At 35.5% G+C, this 23527-nt stretch overlaps 1 protein-coding gene across 1 annotated transcript in view; it reads right to left on the bottom strand.

The window, feature by feature from the left end:
- LOC148131465 (chloride channel protein C-like) overlaps nt 1-23527 on the bottom strand; it is a 71731-nt gene that overhangs the window by 33631 nt on the left and 14573 nt on the right. Inside the window, exons 3-11 of the mRNA XM_087961711.1 lie at nt 22101-22181; nt 21280-21455; nt 20658-20750; nt 17905-18148; nt 12403-12597; nt 11216-11313; nt 10204-10307; nt 7923-8094; nt 6551-6722 (exon numbers count right to left, since the gene is read on the bottom strand). Coding sequence (XP_087817837.1) covers nt 6551-6722; nt 7923-8094; nt 10204-10307; nt 11216-11313; nt 12403-12597; nt 17905-18148; nt 20658-20750; nt 21280-21455; nt 22101-22181 — 1335 coding nt within the window. The remainder of the gene's footprint in view (nt 1-6550; nt 6723-7922; nt 8095-10203; nt 10308-11215; nt 11314-12402; nt 12598-17904; nt 18149-20657; nt 20751-21279; nt 21456-22100; nt 22182-23527) is intronic.

The following is a 23527-nucleotide window of genomic DNA, read 5'->3' as shown; positions in this document are numbered from 1 at the left end:
TGGATAAAATATCTATGCTGAAGAAGCAAAATGCAAAAGAATATGTGTAATTTACCAAAGCATCAAACTATTTCTTTGGGCAAGCAAATTTTTGTTTAAGATAAAAGAAGAAAGAGCCATGCGTGGTAAAAGACAATAGCAATAGCAACCAACAGACATGAAATCAGATAGCTAACATTAAAACAAATTGTGGAGAAACCATCATGCAGGATAGACTTGCGTGTGACTTTGCCAAAGATTTAGGTTGTTTAGATCAGGGGTCTCCAACCTTGGCAACTTTAAGACTTGTGGACTTCAACTCCCAGAATTCCTCAGCCAGCTTTGCTGGCTGAGGAACTCTGGGAGTTGAAGTCCACAAGTCTTAAAGTTGCCAAGGTTGGAGACCCCTGGTTTAGATCATGTTAGAATGTGACATATATTAAAACTAATGGAAGTGCTTAAACATTTGCTTATTCTTCTGAGGAACCTTCAAGTCAACAAAAACTACAGTAAGAACTATGCTTTGTGAAATTAGAAATTTTGCATTGGTTTAGAATAGGGAAAGGAATGAGAGAAGAATTCATATGGTCCCATAATTGTCAAATTGATGTATTATAAGAATGGAATTAGTGACAGCTGAAATGAAAACAAGGGAGCAAAACAGGAACTACAGTATTTCCGATATGCAGATGACACCATTTGGTTACCTACAAATAAAAAAGACCTAGAAAAGTTCATTATAAAATAAATATGGAAATACATCTGGGTTAATGGTAAGAAAATTAAGATCTACCACCATGTGGAGGGTGAAAAAATAAAGATGTAGATGGTTTTCTTGGGTTCAAGAATAGATAAAGAAAAGAAAGTATACTGGAGAAGAAAGGGGAAGATGAATCCTAGAGAGGAAAGCCAACGTAGATAAGATGATGAAGAATAAGGATATTTCTATGATTAGAAATATCAGAACATAAAGCAAAGATGTTCCATTGGTAATATATGGCAATAAATGTTAAATAATTGAGACAGATCAAGAAAAAACACATAGATGCTATGAACTATACTATAGACTGGAAACAGTCACATGGGCTGCAAAATTAGCCAGTCTTTCTGTCTTGTACCAAATAAAACTGATTGCTGTCTTGAAGCTAAGATCAGGCAGCAGATCATATGAAACAAGACAAAATAGAAAAATACATTGGTAAGGTTGAAGGAAATAGAAGATATTATGATAGATAATGTAGACTGATAGGATCAAGAGAAGACAGCTACCAGATACAGTTGAGATGGTGGGTATTGGTCCATGTTCCCACAAATGTCTCAGTTTGTGCTTCTCTTTCTTTGTCTCTATATTATTGACTCTGATTCTTTTTAAATGCTTCCTGACACATCTATAATATCTTCCTACATTTTCTGTTTATCTCTTTTTGTTTTTCTACTTCCGCACAAGTTCATAGGCTGCTAGTTCTCTTTAGCTTCTTTGCAGAAGAATATAATAAGTTTCATAAACCATTCACACTGCACCCCTCAAGCTCAAGGGAAATAGTAAAATGCTGCTACATTTTAGTAGTAATTTAAACAGCAACCCTTACAGCTGCAGGACTACATCCCACAGGAAAGTGGTGATAATCTACTAGTACAGATGGAAGTAACTGGATTTAGATGATAAAATAGAATGAGGAGCAAATGAGCTGGAGAAAAACATTGTAAATCTCAAGAGCCAAGTACATTTGTAGCCAAAAATAACAGCTGGGAAATTGGCCTTCTTTGCACAAGAGAAAATCAAGTGTCAATTGGCAAGTAATCTTTACTTTCTCTTGCAATAGTTCTGCTGTTGTACTCACACAGATTGAGAATAAAATATTATACTTTTAAAAAGACATCATAAAGCCAATGGGACAAGTTTCTGAGCAGCCATGTAGCATTCTCTTAAATTCTCTCTATAGAAATAGTTATTTATTTTAAAAGTCTACTAGCAACTATCCTCACAATGAGTAAGTTTAAAATTGTGATTAAAGAACCAGGCATAATAAAGGAGGATAATGGATTACACATATTGTAAATCTTTTAGCTTTATATGTCATGTAAGCACAGCTCTGGACTACTTAGCATTATAATATAATATATAATAATATACCAGAGATTTAAATATCCCATCAAATTAAACTGAAAAGAAATATATTTTTGTTGAATTTTGGGGCATAGAACCTAAAATATAAGAACTTAGAAGTGGTAAGCATCATAGAACTGCAGGCACTAGATGTTTTAATTTACCACCTTCAATTCAATATGCATCTGAACAAATAATGAAGATAAACTGTATTCTTGCCAAGGAAGGAAGTCTTCTAATCTAGACTAGCCTCACCAAGTCACTGCTATGGCAATATAAGGCCTGTCTGCAATAGTAATTTACGCCATAGCAAGACTGAGTTATTCTATAAATTACTACTCTGGAAGGTTTCTGGAAAAACCCCGAGTGATCACAGGTTTTTTCCCTTCATATGTTTGTTTTCACACAAAGGAAGAAAAGTGGGTCAGGAGATGATTTCAGGGACATTGGCAGGGAATAACCTATACACTTCCTACATTATATTTACCAATAAGTTACCATTGTAATGGATTACAAAATGGGAATAAACAAGACATAACTTTTGGCTTTACCAAAAGCTAAATCTCTCTTAAAAAAAACAATTCCTATAAAATCAGATTTATGGAAAGTGTATGAAACAGTTAATATTATTTTCTTTTTCTTTCCATGTTATTGTACTGATAACAGAAGATGCTTCTACTTTCAGTAAAACCTTATAATAAAGAGAAAACACTATCAGTCTCTGTAAATGTAGCTGAGCAATTTTTATACATTCTAATAAACAAACAAGTCTGACTATGTTATCAATGGTATAATAAACAGAGGTGAAAGTTCTTTAGAACATAGGTGCTTAAATCCTTAGATAGTCAATTTGTATGACCTTTTAGGTCAAGCAATGTCCATTTATTCCAGAATATAGTGGCTGATAATTACCAGCAAATTCACTTATATGAGGCATATTTTCCAAAGAGATTTCTCTTCAAGACCCATGTTTTAGATTTAGAAAGATAGGAGAGAATTTTTCACATTTAAATTGCCTACTTCCAATATGTAATCTCATTTTCTTTCAAGCAGGACAATGTTTTTCTGTGTGTAGGTAAACATGCAACCAAATTCTTTGTGTAGTGGGACAGACAATGGTAAGGATGTCATGACTTCAAATAGTTTTCCTTGATTAGTTTCCATCCATTGCTTCTTGTCCTGCCCCAGGTGCTTTGGAGAATAGGTTGACCCCTTCTTCTTTGTGGCAGCCCCTCATATATTGGAACCCTGCCACCATATCACCCGTAGTCCTTCTTTTCACTAAACTACACATACTCAAGTCCTGCAACCATTCTTCCTATATTTTAGTCTTCAGCCCCCTAATCATCTTTGTTGCTCTTCTCTGTTCTCTTATATGTGAGACAGGTGATATTCAAAGATTTAAGGCTATCTCAGAAGGTTTAAACAAATTCAATGGATGTTTAACAAAATATACTTGCAAAATGACGAGGGAGTTGTAATTTGTCTTACATGTAACTTGCATAACTACCCTCCCCCCCCCCAATCTTGCTTCATTTTTAATTAAATCTTATATCAGTTATTACATCAAATATCTGATGAAGTAAACTATAATTCTGCCTTTTAATAAAATTTGTTAATTTGAAGACTTCTTCTGATTTAGAGCTCCTACAGTTATTTGTCTGACTTATCCCACTGCACAAAACTTTGAAATAGTCTGTCTGGTTATACTTCAGTATACCAAGCAAAAAAACAGCCAATTGTAGCCTATTTAACCAAAAATAGCTAAAAATTCGTGGTGGATATCAGAATGAAGCAGATATCCAAACAATGAAATGATGCAGAGGCGGAACCCATTTCATCGAATAGAGAAAAGAGATAAAATTTTGGATTAATTTAACAATTTAATAACACTTAACAATGTTAATTTAATAACAATAGATGAGGGAAGATAACAAAAGAAAATGTGAATAAATATATAGTATATCGTAAAGTTAAGTCTATTATCAGAATACTTTAAAGTTGCTATTTACTGATTTCTATCCCTCCTTTCATTTAGGAGGTTGAGGTTGGGTATATCATTAGAAACATAAATGTTTATTTGTTATTTATTTATTATTTGATTTTTTATCTTTTTACTTTATAAGTAAATCAAGGAAGTGACCATTCATAATGCCCCTCTTCTATTTTTCACAACAACCCCATGAGGTGGGTTGGACTGAGAAAGCGTGACTGGCCCAAAGTCACCCAGCTAAGTTTCATGCCTAAGGCAAGATTAAAATCCAAACTCCTGGTTTCTTGGCCAGCACCTTAACCATTATTTATTTTATTTATTTGTTTGTCAAACATGTACAAGATGTACATTACATCAAGTTCATTGAATACTGTGGATTTGTGGAATTAGAAGGGTGTATTATAGGAGACAAAGCAAGAATTAATATGTGCTAAATGAATATGGACTAAATATAAAAATAAGTAAGCAGTGCAAAAGAGCTACATTAGATAGTTTTGTTGCATAGAAAAAATAAATGTGAAAGCAGAGTGAAGGGAGAATGAATGGATCAAGAGAAAAAAGATGATTGAGAAAATTGTAGTTGGATTTCCCCCCCCAAAAAAGAATGAACTATTATTTAGTCACGATAGAAAAAAAGTTTCTAAGGATAGGAAAATAAGGAGGTAAAATAACAAATGAAACTGATGTAAACTAAGTTTGGCTATATCTGTTTCTTGCTTTGTTTCTAATTCTTTGTCTTTTCTGAACTTTGCACATTGTTTACCCCAAAACAGCAACTATATAAAAATGTATCTTTGTAGGAAACCAAGTCCATAAGAGTTAACAACAACTGAGCCCTTAAGAAGTGTATAAGCAACATTCCAAAGGTTGCACAAGTAGAATGAAATCTGTATTCCCACACACATTCATATGTAGTACAGGCACATCTCTTTCTTTACATCTATCCATGCATTGCTTATCCATACCTCATATTTCTCCATCTCGCATAGTCTCTCAGAGACTATACAAAAAGCCAAAACAAACATTCCAAAATTATTTTGGAATCTATCAGACAAAGAAATATGTGCATTTACTGTTTCGTTTTTCAGCTATGTTATTGCATTGTTCAAGTCGTTTTACCCTTGTCAAAAATATATGATGCCTGTGTTTACTTTAGAGGGACATGAACTGAACTTCTACTTCCCCGTCTAAAGAAAAAGATTCACAAGTGTTATAATCGCCATCTAGAGGGACTACATGTGCAATGCTAGGGTGCCAGAGTGAATACTAGCCGTTCCTTTATGCTTCTATGGATATTGAGTTTTTTCTGGCTTTTTCAAAGGAAGTCAGTTGCACTCAACATAACATTCCACAAATTTTCTGAACAATGTTGAGATAAAGGTTTGGTTTTGCTCTTCAGATATTTTATTTCCAGAAAAATGATATTAAGACTAGGGTTTTGATTGTCTTAAAGTCCAAATAGATGCTTTGGTTATTTCACTGGTAGGATATAAGTAGTCCAGGATAAATAATATTTATATTCTATTTCAAAAAAACATTGATTACATAATTGCTATATAAAAAGCATTTTATTATTGGGAAGTCAATATCTTCTAGGTTTAGATTTTTCCAAAGCAAAGGAATACACCTTGGAGATTTATTTGTTTGAATCTAGCTCTGGTGTCAAAATCAGAGTCTGAAATAAGATGAGCTGTTGGCTCTTCAGACCTAAGAAGCAGCTTTTTTTAAGAACATTCTCTAAACCTATAAAGATGTTGATTGTAATAACCAAGAATTTGGTTCCCATACCCTCATATCTAAAATGCTACATGTCATCTAAGTCTTATGCCTTCTCCCCAAATTCCCCATAGTATCTCTATTTATAATGCCTTGTCAAAAGTATAAAAACATTTATCTGGTAACTAATTATCAGTTTCTTTAAGAAATGTGATATTCCTCAAATCCTAGCATTTGTCAGAATTTAGAGCAAGTTCTAGACATCATCAGTCAGATTAAAAAAAATCTGAATGCCAGTGGTATTAAAGCCTTAAAAGCACTTTATTCTAAAGTGACATTGTATTGTTTTGTGTGTGTTTTTTTATATTTTATACTATACTTAATGTAGTTTTCAATTATTGTACTGCCTAGGGAGGCAATTTGTGAAAGGCAATATTGTAGATAAACATAAGATAGAAAAAAAGAATTATTACAGACCTGTGGGCATAACTTTCTTTTTACATTGAACAGCTATACTTCACCTAAATAGCAACATCTGGATGAAGCCAGTAAGTCTCTCATTATCCCTTCCCAGCGTAGCAAAAATCTTTCAAACTTTTTTATGAAAAAAAACCTTCTTCAGGGCAAAAATCTAATGATTCCAGCCACTCATTCCCATACGGTTAGTCTCCCAGTCAGGCAACACCTCATCAAATACTCTTTTGATCTAAGACTTTTGATCAAACATCTCTTCCTACAAGTTATCTTAAACATACCATGATGACTGTAAGGGATATTGTTAGTCTTGAAACACCACTGAAAAAGGAAGCTGCTCCAATTGCAGCAAACAATCCAGGATCAATCCATGCATGACTTTCATCAGTCTGAATTCCAAAAATGGAAACTAATACCAAACCAACAATTCTCCCATATAAAGCTCCTATGTATCTGCAAAAGAAAAAAAATGACTCACATTCTGCACTGAAAATGCTTCAAAGTGTGCTTATTTGATGATAAATTATTTTTTTTTATAATGAGAACATTTGTGTTATACTCTTGTGGATGGGAATAGAAGATTCTCATGTTTAATTTAGTAACAAAGGGTGGCTCCAGGCTAACTGGCTGAAGTGATTAGATCACTAGGAAAGCTACAAGTTAAATTGGGGTGTTAAAAAAATATAAAATAAAGTCAGTGGCTAATCATTTCTTTATTGTTGCCAAGACAATTATATTAATAAATCCAATAGTAACTAGGAGTCATGCTTAAATCAACAAATTAATATTTGTAAATATTTTATATTTTATTGCACAATAATTCCCCTAAAGTGTTATGGGTATTCACAGCCCAGGCTGCTTCCCCCCCCCCCCCCTCAAAATTATGAAAGCTGCACTGTGCTGTAAGTTCTGCCCTTTAGAACATATATGTGATGCCTCAAAGCACATATCAAAGAGCCTTGGTGGCACAGTGGTTAGAGTGCAGTACTGCAGGCTACTTCTGCTGACAGTCGTCTGCCTGCAATCTGGCAGATCGAATCTCACCAGGATCAGGGCTGACTCAGCCTTCCATCCTTCTGAGGTGGGTAAAATGAGGACCCAAATTGCTGGGGGCAATATGGTGACTCTGTAAACCGCTTAGAGAGGGCTGTAAAGCACTATAAAGTGGTTTATAAGTCTAAGTGCTATTGCTATATCAAACAGCTGGAGCTTTGGAGTTCAACAATGTTGATACTGCTTTCATCATATTGACTGATTTGGCCATCTCTGCAGATGCCACTAAAAAGTGTCCTGATGCTTCCATAACTACAATTGTTACAAAGGAACTTCTCCCACAGGGCTGTTTTTCAGTTCAGGAAGCAGAACCAAAGAATGACATTATGGAAAGGTGTGTGTGTAACAAAACATGTGCGTAGCTCAAAAACAGCCTCAAAAGAAATATTTGAAATATTGAAATGTTGAGAATAAGATGGGGGGAAAACACCTTTGTGTAATAGGAGAAAACTTTGGGGAAGTTAAAGGACAAGTGTTAGCCCCATTTTAAATCTTGAGCAGAAATTAGGTGTCTCTTTAATCTTTGTGCCATATCCTCAGTTTGCTTTTTAGCAAAGATGACAGCATCCCAAAGCAGTAGAAACTGAATATCATACTTACAGCATAGGTATAACCAAGCCACTTGCAACAGCAGAGCCTGCAGTCAAGCAGGATATCAAGAAATAGAGAAGAAGTGCCATAAAAAGAGAGGGATATCCAAATTCCTCATGAGTTCCACGTCTGAATAAGTACATGATTCCTTTCATGCCATTTTCTGCCAGGAGTGCAGCAGCTTTAAATTTGGATGGAGACAGATAGAAAAGAGAAGAGTTCATAATCTAGATTTGTAAAACACCACAGACAGAAAGATATACAGCACATTCACGTTCCTCTCTTTTCTTTTTAGTTCATCACACTCAATAAAATGCCATGGACACAGCTTGTACACTGTTGTTGCTATTGTTACTGTTATTGCAATGATCTATATTTTCTCTCAAAAGGATGTTTAATAGAATAACAGAATAATAAAGTTGGAAGGGACCTTAGAAGTCTTCTATCCAAACCGCTACTTAAGCAGGAAATCCTATACCATTTCAGCAGTGGTGGTATTCTACCGGTTCTGGCGAGCCGGTAGCAGCGATGAGCAGCGGAGATCGAACCAGTTCTCTCCGCCACTCTGTTGTTAGACCCACCCACCTGCCTGGGCTCCCATAGTCACTTTTATCCACTGAACTTGAAGCGCAGCTGCTTTGCATGGCACAGAAGAGGGCAGCGCGGCAGCTGCTGAAGTGACCGGGATCATGCAGGCTTGCAGGATGTGAGTTGGAATGCCTCTGCGCCTGGGCAAATGCCTCTGCGCCTACGCAAAGTGCATGTTTCATGCGCATGTGCCCACCAAACCACACCCACCGAACCGGTGACAAAAATATTTGAATCCCATCACTGCATTTCAGACAAATGATTGTCCAATCTCTTCTTTAAAACCTTCAGTATTGGAACACCAACAACTTCTGAAAACAAGTCATTCAACTCTTTGTGACTTGGCTATGTAGCTTAATGTCTTACTTAAATAATAAATTTACATATCCTATATGAGAATTGCAAACAACTTTATTTGGCCAAGACTGCTGCTGCTATTATTGTTATCGTTATTACTATTATTATTATTATTATTATTATTATTATTATTATTATTATTATTATTATTATTATTATTATTTAATAGGCAGGGGATGTGTCTGATGATGAGATGATCTTATCAAGGGGTTGGGTCAATTTTTTCAGTCTTTTTCCTTTTACTTTAAATTCGGGGGGGAAATATAATCCAAATGGATTAAATTGTCTAATCCAAATTCTAATATTCAATTTTTAAAAGCTGAAAGTTGTAGGTACATCATGGCATCAACTGCATATCTCATGCAGTTGGATGTTCCAATACATACAAGGGCTTTCGCGTTAGCCCAGTAAAATGTCCTGCCTTCAATTCTGCTGTAGGTACATGCTGTAAAAGAAGATACCACAGCCATTATGTCCCTGTGGGAAAGGTAGATGCTACTGAACATGCCCTCTTTTACTTCCAGTTTTGTAGGGAACCCCATAAAGTCCTAATTATTCCATTTCTGAATAATGTCACAGAATTTGCCATCCAACAAATATGTACTGCTCCTGATATCTGACACCAGTTGTAAAATATTCAGATTATGTGTAGCTGAATATGAGCCACATGGTAAATAAGAGCAGCTGAACGTATTTGATGATAGTTTGCTAGATATGAAACTACTTCTAGCATTACATTTAGGACTACTTGTTGTTTGTATTAGCCAAAACCACTTGTATTAGTGGTGAGGCTTTTACTTTTAGTCAAAATTTCTCTTTTTAATTTACCCCATCACTTATTTTAATCCGTTTAGCTTTATTCTTGGCTAAACTATTAACTGAAACATTTTATCCTTAAAATTCTTTCCATTGAAAATATACCTTTACCCAACATGTTGGTTAATAACTACAGTAAAGATTTGATTTAGCCTCCTTTTAAACCAAGGAAGGAAATTGACAGCACTGGATATTATCAGTTTTACTAGCAATTTTGGTGGTACCAACTGGGATTACAAAATAGGGCAAACACTGCTGTGTTGTCCATCACTGTTCTGGGAGAAAATATTGAAAGAGTATAGTATGATTAGAATGTTTTAAGTACAGAAAGTCCACAAATTTCCAAAATGGCATAATTTGAACCCAGATATCGATGAAAACCAAGTTTAACAACATCATATGGCATCTTGTAAAACTGATATATATATTATTACAACCAGGCAGCAGTATGCAAAACATCTGCATGTGAATCTTGTAGAAGAATATTTAAGCAAAGCTTGAACAGGGAGAGGAAATTCTTTTCTCTTACCTTCATTGAAGGTTTGGTTGAAAAATTCTGTTTCATTTGATCTACCTTGTAAAGTGGCTGGTTTACAGTTATATTTGCATATTTGCCAGCTAAGATAATGTATGCTTGTAACCAAAATGAAAAGAAATCATAATCAGTTCATGATAAAAAATATATAATGCAGGTGCTAAGGCAATTATTACCTGTGTTCTCCTTTCCCCACAGTACATCTGAAACTCTTAATGTGCTTGCAAAGTTCCTTCACATGCAAGATTTCATCTGAGCTAAATCTCTTGAACCAAAAGATGCAATATAGTAAAAAAAAAAAAACTGTTTTCAATGCCAGTCAAACATTTGGCTGGTGGTTTGAGTAGAATACATTTTTCACCTATGGTTTTTTTCCTTGTGAAGTCACTCATCTACCTATTCAAAAAAGTTGTTTTCCAGTGAATCATTCTAAAACTAGTGAATATTTATTATGTTCTACTGTATGTATACTGTTTCTTACATTTTAATCATCTTATGGGGAATAGGACACTTACCTAGATATATGATATAATTGTTATGATATAATTGTTATAATTGTCTTCCTATTGTTATGTGGCAATTAGCCTCCTCGTCTCCTAATCCAGAAGACAGGGCTCTTTAGGAATCTTGTGTTGTGATGTCAACAATTCAAGCACCAAAGGTTCTGCAGTTATTTAAGGAACCTCCATATGAAACTGCCTTTTTTCCCCCTGTGGCTCCTGCCAGGCCTGATTCCATACTTTTTGACATTACTCTGAAAGGATGCTGGTACTGTCATAAATTATGACCCAATTTCTAACTATGAGACATACATATCTGAAATGAGCATACATTCCATTTCCTGTGCCTCCATTATGAAATATGTTTATGGTCTAGCTATCCAAGTATTCCACCCAGGTCATATGACATGCCTTGAAGCTGCACAATTGAATCAGTTCTCAAGCTGAAGTAGCCAGGAGCCATTTTAATATACAGTACATGTGCTTCCATCTCTTTCACTACTTACCTCTGTGACTTACTAGTTGGATCAGATGCTGGCAGTCTCCTGACAGGAGTACAATGAAAAAAATATGGCAAGTAGACCGTAGCAGTAATAGTCAAAACCTGCATATAGTATTTTAAAATACAGAAAGAAATGTTGAATGATAGTCTAAAATCAGCCAGTTCACACCACAGGAACATCTACAGATATATCCATATGATCTATATCAAGCAATTTTACCTATCAGATTCACAAAATATTTCAGAGAGGGGCATCTAAGCTCATGAAAGAGAAAAAAATCAAAGCCAATAATCCAATTAAAAATAATCTTCATAGTGCTAGAACTGTCAAAACTATTTTTACCCATAGTTTGCTGGTCTCCAGACTGTTAGTTTGGTAGTCTCCCATTCTGCAAATTGTTGCTCTCTAGAGATACTAAAAATTAATTGTTGAATGCCATTGCCTAATGAATTCTAGGAATGGTGGGCTACATGAGTGAAATAATGGAAGGCATTGGATTGGGAGAGACAAGAATATTGCACTTCATTAAAGGAGAAAGATCTGTTTCTGAAAATTTCAGTTCATCTAAAATAAACTGCAACACAATTAACTGACAAATCGGGTCATGTTACAGCTTAATGTTTGATGATAATAATCTAATTCAAAATACCACTCTGTATTTGGCATGAATTCAATCAACAAGTTTGGGAGTGTGTTAGAATTGTACTTCAACTTATCTGATCACATCAGTTTGCATTCTAACCACTGCGCCACCATGACGCATGATGTAATGCAGATGATGAAGCAGTAGTTTCCCTGGAAAAGCCAATTTCTAGGGAAATTCCTTCTTATAGTCTAACAGGTAGGGACTGAAACACTGCCAGTTTGAAATGTTTAAAAATTGAGAAATGTTGAACTTCAGGGCTTAGTTACTATGATCTAGAAAATAGATTTACTGACATTTGCCAGAAACTATGGTTGGCATATTTAGAAGAAATCTACTGTGTAGCAGACCACAGCTGCTGGCAAAATGTCAAGAAATCTGTTGTTTAGACCATGGTCACTAAACCTGGAAGCCCAACACTACCCAACAGTGAAAGCCTACATTGAAAAAGTAAATTGAAAAAGTGTCTAAATATCTATGTTTTACCATTCTGAATCTGGTATAAATATATCTTTGAATGCTCAAGAAAATAACATTCAATACTTACAAAGATCAGAATACATTCAAGAAGTTTGATTGATTTTCTGAGGGATGGTTTTTTAATTGTGCTGAAGAACCACAGACGTATTTTATTAATCCTTATGTTCAGGAAAACAAAAAAAGCTCCTAAAAGACCCCCAAGTATTCCAAGGAAGATGGCCGGAAGAAAGGCCAACACGCTCATATCCAGTAAGTTCTTAACCTAAACAGAAAGGAGACAAAATAAAAAGTTCTGTAATTTTTGCCAATTATTTGATATATAGCAGCCTCCAGGATAAAAGGTACATGATGCAACCATTCTATATATAAAACGAAATTAGGTGCATAAAACCAGATTGGTCTTATAATAGTTTATAGGTCATCACCAAAGTTTTTTTTTCCAGAACATTTGTTGTCTCCAATGGTCCTTCTTATCTTGAAGATTAAAATACACTCGCATGGCCTATTCAGGATTGGGCCATGCGAGTGGCTGGCTAGAGCACGCACAGCCCAACTTGTGCAAAGCAGTGGCCCAGTGGGTACTTGTGCACATGTGTGCCAGTCCATTGCTTGCCCAAGTTGAGCTGCATGTGTGTGTGCCATCCTGCTCACACAAGGGTTGAGTACATGCGTACATGTGCCAGCCTGTTACTTGTGCAGCCCAATTTCCCTCCCCCCCACTTAGCCAGGCCGCCAAGCCACAAAGGTTGAGGATTGCTGATTTAAAGCACCGAGAACTTTCCTTTCTGGTTTGTGGTTTAAATTCTGGGTTGCTTCATTCTATCTTTTGAGAAACTACTCATTTCCCAGTTTTGAATATTCCTACTATCTGTCACTTGTTTACAAAATGCCTTTCTCTGGGCTGAAAATCAGAAATCTCCACCTCACTGGTTTCCATTCTACTAGGTTCTTTATCAGCCAGGCTAAACTGGTGGTTCTTTTCAAAGCACAATTGTTGTAAGTTTTTATTTAGTGAGATTTCAGAGATGACTGAAAGAGAAGTTATAAAGCTATCTTAGTTAAAAGAAAGGCAATAAATATTCCAAAAGGTTTTTTTTCTTTTCTTTTATTCTTTTGGTGAATGGAGAAAGCATGTGAAGGAAGTAAATAAATTTTCCTATTGTTTTTCTGTTAGAAATTACTACTTTTGTCACATGCTTAGAGTACTTATTAAAAATAAAGCTTCACCTAAAAACACTTTATAGCTGCCTAACAAAATTTTGACAGAAAAACAAATCTGGTCACGTTGCCAACTTCAAAAGCCGATACAAAAATTTATGCCACCAGATAAAGACTGAATGCACCAATTATCACTTTAAAGAAGAAGAAAACCTTCTACGCACCAATTCCACCCACGCTTTTTACAATTTTGTAAACAACAAACTAAAAGACTCACGGTCCATCCCACCCCTGAAATGACCTAATGGTAAAGACTGCAACGATAACACTATTAAAGCCAACCTCTTGAACACATTCTCACAATTCTGGCTGAGTATTTGTAAACAGCAATGGATCATGCCCAGTATTTCCTAGTCGAACCACAGACAACTACAATGATCTAATACATATCGATTTTACAGAAGACGATGTGGAAAAAGCACTACGCAATCTAAAACCATCTCTATCTCTTGGACCAGACAGAATATGTGCCTACTTCTTAAAATAGCTATCCACTGCCATAGCTGAACCTCTAAGCATAATCTTTGAAAAATCTTTCAGGACCAGCTCCTTGCCAAAACTATGTTCACAAGCCATGGTCATCCCCATCTTCAAACTCGATCAAGGCAAAGCTATAGACGCAATCTACATAGACTTCTGTAAAGCCTTTGATTCAGTAGTACATGACAAACTACTCCTAAAACTAAAATCTTACGGTATCTCTGGACACCTGCATAACTGGATAGAAGCACTCCTGTCAAACAGACAACAAATGGTCAAAATTGGGAGCATCCTATCAAATTCTGTACCTGTCAACAGTTGTGTCCCCCAAGGCAGTGTTCTCGGACCAACTCTTTTCATACTCTACATAAATGACCTCTGTGATCATATTAAGAGCAACTGCGTTCTCTTCGCTGATGATGTAAAGCTGTTCAACACCACAGACAATACTACTACCCTTCAAAAAGACCTTGACTATGTATCAGAATGGTCAAACAAATGGCAACTTCAAATCTCAACAAATAAATGCTCTGTCCTACATATTGGCAAAAAAAATAATCAGAAAATAAAATACAGGCTGAATAGTCAAGACCTTGTTGATGATCCAAACTCTATCAAGGATCTTGGAGTACTCATCTCTAATGATCTAAGTGCTAGAGCCCACTGTAACTACATAGCCAAAAAGGCGTTAAGAGTTGTTAACCTAATCTTATGTAGCTTTTTCTCTGGTAATATTAGAGAAGGAGAAGGAGAAGGAGAAGGAGAAGGAGAAGGAGAAGGAGAAGGAGAAGGAGAAGGAGAAGGAGAAGGAGAAGAAGAAGAAGAAGAAGAAGAAGAAGAAGAAGAAGAAGAAGAAGAAGAAGAAGAAGAAGAAGAAGAAGAAGAAGAAGAAGAAGAAGAAGAAGAAGAAGAAGAAGAAGAAGAAGAAGAAGAAGAAGAAGACGACTTTATTGGACAAGTGTGATTGGACACACAAGGAATTTGTCTTGGTGTAAATACTCTCAGTATACATAAAGAAAAGGTACATTAGTTAAGAATCAAGAATCATAGCGTACAACACTTAATGATAGTCATAGGATACAATCAACAATCAAATCATACTAAGAAACAGTCAAGTGGGAGGGGATGGGTGATAAGGAGTGGTGAGAAGATTAACAGTAATAGTAGTGTACATTTTGTAAATAGTTGAACAGTGTTGAGGGAATTATTTGTTTAGCAGAGTGATGGCTTTCGGGAAATAACTGTTCTTGTGTCTAGTTGTTCTGGTGTGCAGTGCTCTATAGTGTCATTCTGAGGGAAGGAGTTGAAACAGTTTATGTCTGGGATGTGAGGGGTCTGTAAATATTTTCACAGCCCTCTTTTTGACTCGTGCAGTATACAGGTCCTCAATTGAAGGCAGGTGGGTAGTAATTGTTTTTTCTGCAGTCCTAATTATCCTCTGAAGTCTGTGTCTGTCCTGTTGGGTTGCAGAACCAAACCAGACAGTTATAGAGGTGCAGATGGTAGACTCAATAATTCCTCTGTAGAACTGTATCAGCATTATTATTATTATAATATATTATTATATTATATATAATAATATATTATTACACTAACAACTAGAGCATACAAAACATTTGCTAGACCAATACTCGAATACGGCTCATCAGTCTGGAACCCACATTACATATCTGATATTAACACAGTTGAGAAAGTCCAGAAATATTTATTTTATAGGAGTTTCTTTCTCACAAATGATATCCATGACTCACCTGCTCTTTAAATAGGAGTTGCAAGTCTAGAAATTTTATTTATTTTTATTTTATTTATTTAATTTAGTTTGTCAAGCATGTATGAGAAAAACAAATATAAGTATGAACATAACATATAAGTATAAACAGGTATAAGTATATTATATACATAATAAATGAGTAAGAATAAATGGGAACAGTAGGACAGGGACTGTAGGCATGCTGGTGCACTTATTCATGCCCCCACTTACAGACCTCTTAGGAATGGAGTGAGGTCCATGGTAGACAGTTTAAGATTAAAGTTTTGGGGGTTTGAGGATGTAACAACAGAGTCAGGTAGTGAGTTCCAGGCATTGCACATTCTGTTGCTGAAGTCGTATTTTCTACAATTGAGTTTGGAGCGGTTTACTTTGAATTTGTATCTATTGTTTGCCCATTGTGGTTGAAGCTGAAGTAATCATTGACAGGTAGGACATTATAGCAGACAATTTTGCGTACGAAGCTTAGGTCAGACTGTAGGTGGCATAGTTCTAAGTTGTTTAGCTCCAAAATTTTAAGCCTGGTTGTATAAGGTACTCTATTGCAAGCTGAGGAATAGAGTAATCTTGTGAAATATGTCTGGACTCATTCAATTGCATTAATGTCCGTTATACAGTGTGAATTCCAGGCAGATGAGCTATATTCAAGAATTGGTCTGGCGAAGGTTTTGTATACCCTGGTTTGCAGTTCAATGTTACCGGAGAAGAAGCTTCGCAAAATTAGGTTAACAACTCTTAATGCCTTCTTGGCAATGCTGTTACAGTGAGCTCTGGGGCTTAGATCTTTTGAAATGGGTACTCCTAGATCCTTGACAGAGTGAGGGCCATCTACAAGGTGGTATCCGCCCAGTTTGTATTTAGTGTTCCGATTTTTGTTGCCAATGTGTAAAACAGAGCATTTGTTGGTTGAGATTTGAAGTTGCCAATTGTTCGACCATTCTGACACATAGTCAAAGTTGCTTTGTAGGGAAAGCAGTATCGTCAGTGGTGTTAAATAGTTTTACGTCATCAACAAAGAAGATGCAGTTGCTTTTAATATGATCGCAAAGGTCATTTATGTAAATTAGAAAGAGAGTGGGGCCTAGAATGCTGCCTTGGGGGACACCGCTGTTAACTGGTACAGGGTTTGATAGGGCACTCCTTATTTTGACTACTTATTGCCTGTTTGACAGAAATGCACCTAATCCATTTGCGCAGTGATCCAGAAATGTACCTATCTGTTTGAGGCAGTCAATCCCATCTAGCACCATGATGTCACAGTTCCAGAAATGGCAGGCCCCAAAACCCAGAACCACTTATTCTTGCCAGAATTCAGCTGAAGCCTGTTGTTCCCTGTCCAGAGCCTCACAGCTTCCAGGCACTGGGATAAGATATCAAAAGCACACTTAGTTTGCTTAGACAGAGATGTATAATTACGTATCATCTGGGTACTAATGATACTTCAGACCATGGCAATGATGAGCTCACCCAGTGGTTTCATGTAAATGTTGAATAGGAGCAGAAAAAGCAGCACCTCACATACTAGGAATCTCTCCCCTTTTCAGTCACCACTGACTGATATCAACCCTGGAGATAGAAGGGGAACCCAGCACAATACATTGCCAATCACCCTCAATCCCAAAAGTTGGTCCAAAAGGACACCATGATCAATGGTAGTGAAGGCTGCTAAGAGATCCCATCAAACAAGGATGAATGTACAACTTTCATTCCACTCTCACCTGAGATTATCTAAAAGTGTGACTAATGCCATTCCCATTCCATAATCAGGATTGAATGCATACTGAAAGGGATTAAATAATCAAAGTGGTCAACTAGTCAAGTTAGTTCCAGGACATGCATATTGGTGATGATTCCCAAAATAAACTCAGCAAAGCAAATATCAACTCAGTAGCATTCAGAACCTTACTGAACTCCCCTATAAACTGAGATGCCAATTTTCAATTACCTGCTACCTGTTGACAATTTTATTTTTATAATGTTTAACTATAGTCCTAAACAACCCCAGATAAAGGAGGATGTTATCGATAAAAGACTTTGCTTTTAATTGCCCCTTAGAAATATGGGAGTTGACATTATTTGATTTGGTATCAACTTAATACATACCCAAAATAAAATCCTCTTCTCAGCTTTGAAAAATCCAAATTGACCCCCATATACAAATCCATAGAGAGAAGAGGATAGTAAATCTGAAGTGAAAGCAGCCATCAAACAACAGAAGAATGTTTGCCAGGCCAATTTGATATCCCAGAAAGAGGCCACCTCCTCTAGTGTAAATAAAAGTCCACCTACAGGAGCATGGAATACAGAGGCAAGTGCTGCTCCTGCACCAGCTGTAACAAAATTCCTTCTGTAACAAAGATAAGAAAGTTTTGTTTTTAAAAAATCTATAGGATTATATTACATGATAAAACAATAGTGCACTTTATACAACTGGACATCTCAGTCCAAATATTAATCATGGATTTGTGAGATAAGAAAGAAAAGGAAAAAGAAAAACATAACTCTAAGCCATCTACTTTATGTAGGTACATATTACAGTTGAGTCCCAATATTTAAGTATGTTACAGCTAACACAAAAATAGTTTTGTTTAGAATTGGTTTGTCAAATTGAATCAGATCAAGGTCTTTTGTGAACAAAGGTTCAGAACCCAGTGTGTTGGCTATAATGCAGTTCAGGTAGAATTAAGTTTCCATGGTCTTAAGTGAATGTACAAAGATATTTCTGAAGTCTACATTATTGGTCATGGGCCAAATGTTTTCCATAAGTAACAGCTTAAGAAACACATACCATATTTCTTTCACAAATTGCTGAAGCCAGTTAAAAGACAAAATATATTTTGTTTATTTGGGCTGTTAAGTTGTCCTTGAGCCACAGATAACTTGTAATAGCTTTTTGTTTGGAGATACAACAAACAGTATGGTCAAAGGTTTGGATGTTATTTACATATTTTCATAATCACTGTTTTAAAGCAATAGAATTTGATCCTTCAACCCTTTCCAAAATCTGAGCTTGACATGAACAATAACACTAGCATTTTGTTTAAAACAAAACTTTCTGGCTACACCATGGATTTGCAAATGCCATCATTTTACAAATAAAAGATAGGATTTGAACTCATATTCATAATGCAAGAACTGCTGATTTATCATATCCAAATATCTTGAAAGTTTATTACTTCATAAAAATTTAGCATTTTATGCTAGTTCATGTGAATAGAAAATTTTCACATCACGTAATATGATAAGCCAGCCACTATGTCAGTTCATGACAGAAGACAATCAAAAATCAGCTTCAGAAAATTAAATTCTGATATTCTTTTATGCATTTGATTTGGCAACTTTATCATATTTTTGTGCCACCTATATTCCAGAAATACTGTGCCCAAAAGTATAGCATTAATTGATCTCTCTAATCTCTCTAATTTTCTTTTCCCAATTTAAAAAAATCACCCTAAGTTGATGTGTTGCTTTCGTATATATTATATAATCTTTCTCCATCTTGGTGTCTCACAGACTATTCTGGTTGTAAATTGAGGCTACAGCTTTGGAGAAGGTCAGACTGAAGATTTGTAGTGCAACCCAGTCTCCCAATGTATGCTTATTTGTAATAGATATAAGCATATGGTTAAAAAAAAACTTAAGATGGTGGTTATAGTCACACAACTGAAGCCCTGACCCTTTTTTGTGTTCAACACTCAAAGGTGTATATGGCTATGATTGGACAATTGTGGCCATTATCTTGACTTTTTTGTCAGTCCCCTCCCCTGCATCACTGGAAAAGTGATGTTGTTCATGTATTGCATAAACGGCTTGCTATTCTTTTCTGCAGTGGAAATATAAAGATATTGAAGAAAGATGGGTCCCAAATGTTCACAGCACATCCTTTGAGATTTCTAATTATTGCAATCAATGCAACCAACTTCCGAAGATGGGGGACAATAAGTCCCAACTTTCACTACTGGGATTTTTTTATGTTAAGAAATAAAGAGAAGTAAAGATGGAATTAAAAACAGAAGATAGTATCCGGATGCCACCATTGAATTTTTCTGATGGAAACTTATTTATCCCCAAATGAAGTGTTTGTGTATTCTGTTACAAATATGTCATACAAACATTGTCTGGGCTTGGAAGGAACTTTGGTGGTCTTCTAATCCAGGTCCTTGCCCAGTTCAAGAATCTTCCAGACAAAATGAATATCCAATTTATTTATTTATTTGTTTATTTTAAAAAGAGTGATAGAGCACCTCCTTCAGGAGGCAGGTTTGTTCCACTGCTTAACAGCTCTCATAGTCAGATATACCCTTTAGCTTCTATTTGTGCATATATGTTTTCCTGTCTAAGTGCAGAACCTTATATTTATAGTTGAAGAACATTTTGTTGACTAGAGCCCAATGTTCAAGTGTATCAAGTTCCTTTTGAACAATCTTTTGGGGTGTTAGCAATTCCCCCAGCTTTACGTCATCTGCAAATTGAGTTTTATTCCCCTCATCTACATTATTTTTTAAGATAGTGAAGAATATTGGACCCAGGAGAGAATCCTGAGGTACCTCATTGCATGTCATCCTCTGCATGTCATAAGAACCTGATAATAGCTGCAGTTCTTCAGCCAACTGCAAATCAATTTAGTAATGGAACCCTCCATCCTACATTGTAATTTGTCAGAAAGGAGGCTATGACCAACTTTATCAAATATATTATTAAAGTCTAAGTACATGCAAATGCTAAATCGACATCATTTCTTTGGTCCACTACTCACCTGATATTTTCATTCTCATACATTCCATTATCTAATCTGAGGCAGTCCTTATTTTATTTCAAGAACAATTTAGAAGCACACAGTTAATAAATTTCCATACCTGTCAGCTGTATTCCAAATTCTGATGATGGAAGGAAAATAAATTCTAAGAATCTTTGGTCTGAAATGGCTCAATCCATATCCTATGATTGCCCTAGAAAAAACATTTGCAAACATGACTCTCCTTATTAATTTTCATGAAATTTTAAAAAAACAAAAACAAAATACACCTGATCAAGTTATAGAGTTATTTATATTTTTCAGATTAATGATTATATATTCATTCACATTTGAGAATTTATGGTAAAACTGAGCATAACATACTTTTCTTCAGTCATCTGGATTCTTTCCATTCTATGTCTTCCTTGTCCAAGTTTTTCTTTTACCCTCCACTTATTTCTGAATTTGTATCCATTAAATATAATAAATGTTTATTAGGTTACCCCACATTCTGTCGGTATTTGTCAGAAAAGTTATAGAACTGTACTTGGATTAGTAAAACCTAATTGTTTTCCATTACAATGAGCTGCACTTTGTTAGAATGTGTATCCTTCCTTATCTGACATGTTGAATTAGAACATTAACTCCCTTTTATGTGATTCATACAGTAGAATCTGTTTAATTAATGCCGAAATGCTTTATTTTTCTATCAGTATGCAGTTTTAAAAGCATAAATTATTTACCCCAAATGAATCATAGGACCTTCTGGTCCACAGAAGAGTCCAGATGCTACAGCTAGAACACAAGAGCCAAATGTTCCTGCAAAAGTCCTAATATTAAAAATTTGCTGAATAGATGTGCCATTCAGAAAACCAATGACTTCAGGTAATCCACTTGGGGCACCTGTTGGACAAAAGAACTACAAAAAAAAAAAAAAGGAAGAGTGTTACTATGGTTATCATATTCATAGTTAAATCTAAGTTTTTGTTGCTCTAATCAGAAATTTACTTGTTTACTTAAATCATAATGCTTGGTCCCAAAGAATCCTAGGAGTTATAATATCTTAACAATGCTTTGTCAGAAATAATCTAACTAGTGGATTGCATGGGTTTGAGAAGCAGAGAACAGTTCTACCAAATCTACCTACCTCCCCTGCCCCCCCCTCTCTCTCTCTCTCTGTGTGTGTGTGTGTGTGTGTGTGTGTGTGTGTGTGCACAGGCACGTAAAGTAGAATTTTGGTAAAATCATAGGAACTTTACAAACTGGCTGAGTGGTAGAAACCAAGTAACTTCCCAAATCAAGTTTTCATATAAAATGATACTGTTGTGATCTCATGATCATGCAGATTTTTACAGCCCAAATATGATAGCCCTAGTAATAAGTTAGTTTAAGAATAGGGCATTGTCCATCATAATGTTAATGTTTAAAATTTGCTTTCTAAAGTATGGTAGCGTAAACAGTGAGTTCTCATTTGTACTGGGCTCTCATTTTTTTCATTATAAGGAAACATCTCCCATCTTTCAGAAATTGTTTCAGATTGTTAAGTAAGATATTTAACACTTACCACAACTAATCCCGATGATAAAATGATCATCGCAAGTCCAATTCCCAACATGTAAATCCAGGTCATGTGAAAGTTGCCTTTCTGTCCATTTTACAAATACATGGTAAGCGAAAGAGGAATGTTATAACTCTTATCACATTCATTTACTGTACATATTCTGTTAAAGCATTGTATGACATCCTAAGATTTATTTAATCTACATACTGTCTGTGATCTACATACTGTCTTTATCATATGAAAAAGACCTCACAATGGACCAGAGGAATGGAAATTGGGTATATTTTAGCTTGGGGGAAATACATGTAGGAGATCTGAATTCAGCATGAATCCTTGTTAAAGAGTATGCTCCTGTACAAAAGCAGAAGAATCCTGAGTAATTAAGTAACAGGACATCCCATTAAAAATGCTCATCTTCAAAAATGCTCATCTGCTTTATTTGGCATAGAGTGTAGGCTTACCCCAGCTGTCAATTAATAGTAACAGACATGCATTGTACTTGAACTGAAACTTTGATTTATTAAGAAGTATATGAAGACATAAAACTTTCACTTCTGTATAAACTATATTTTATCCAGAGTTGTTTCAATAGTGAGATGGACAGCATATAAATGTAATAAATACATACATTTTAAAGTGTAATGAAGTCTGAAGGGAGGGAGGAAAGGATAGAGAAAGGAAATTGCCTTATTGCTTAAGAGATTCATTAACTAACAAAAGAACAGGACAGAACTGAACTTAGGAATAGGGTATGAACACCCTTATTAGTGGCTTGTCATTGGCTCTAGTGGTTAAATAGGCTTGTAGGTGCAAAGAGATGGTCTGATCTCCAACAATATGAATAAAGAGAATTATAAAAGCATATTTCAGGTATTTTAAAGAGTAGCACACAAAATAAACCATAACCTGTGTTTTATTATCTCAGAATACAAAAACAGGCAAAGGTTTTAATTTTCAGGAAGAGGGTTTCAGAAAAAATAATAACAATGAAGCAAATCAACAGTAGTGCCAATCACTCTTCCTTTTGCTGGAAGATAAAAGAGTTTTTAATTTGTAGTCCTGCACTGAGCAGACTTTGGAGTTGTCTACTTAAATTATCTTTCCAACTCTGCTTAAAGGGTTCAGCCAGTCCACAGAAACATCATTGTCCATCAGGTATCAGCAAATATGGTAGTAGTATCATGGTCATGAACATCTATAATAATGTTTACTCTTTGTGCTGAACTCTTGACTTTCATCCCTCACCTTCAGACAGATTTGGGTTCACAATCAAATCCACATGACAATTGTGAATTGCTAGCTCAAAACAGACGTACAATTGCTGATGTCAACCATCTATGTGTTGAGGCTAAGCATATGTTTATTTGTATAATATTCACTGCATCTCTGCCAATGTCTAGTGCTATTTTTATCATTTAATAAATATGAAG

Source organism: Notechis scutatus, chromosome 3, assembly GCF_049901735.1.
Source record: "Notechis scutatus isolate UNSWTSFEM ecotype Mainland chromosome 3, rNotScu1.2, whole genome shotgun sequence".
Classification (NCBI taxonomy): Eukaryota; Metazoa; Chordata; class Lepidosauria; order Squamata; family Elapidae; genus Notechis; species Notechis scutatus.
This window is presented reverse-complemented; position numbering and strand designations above follow the sequence as displayed.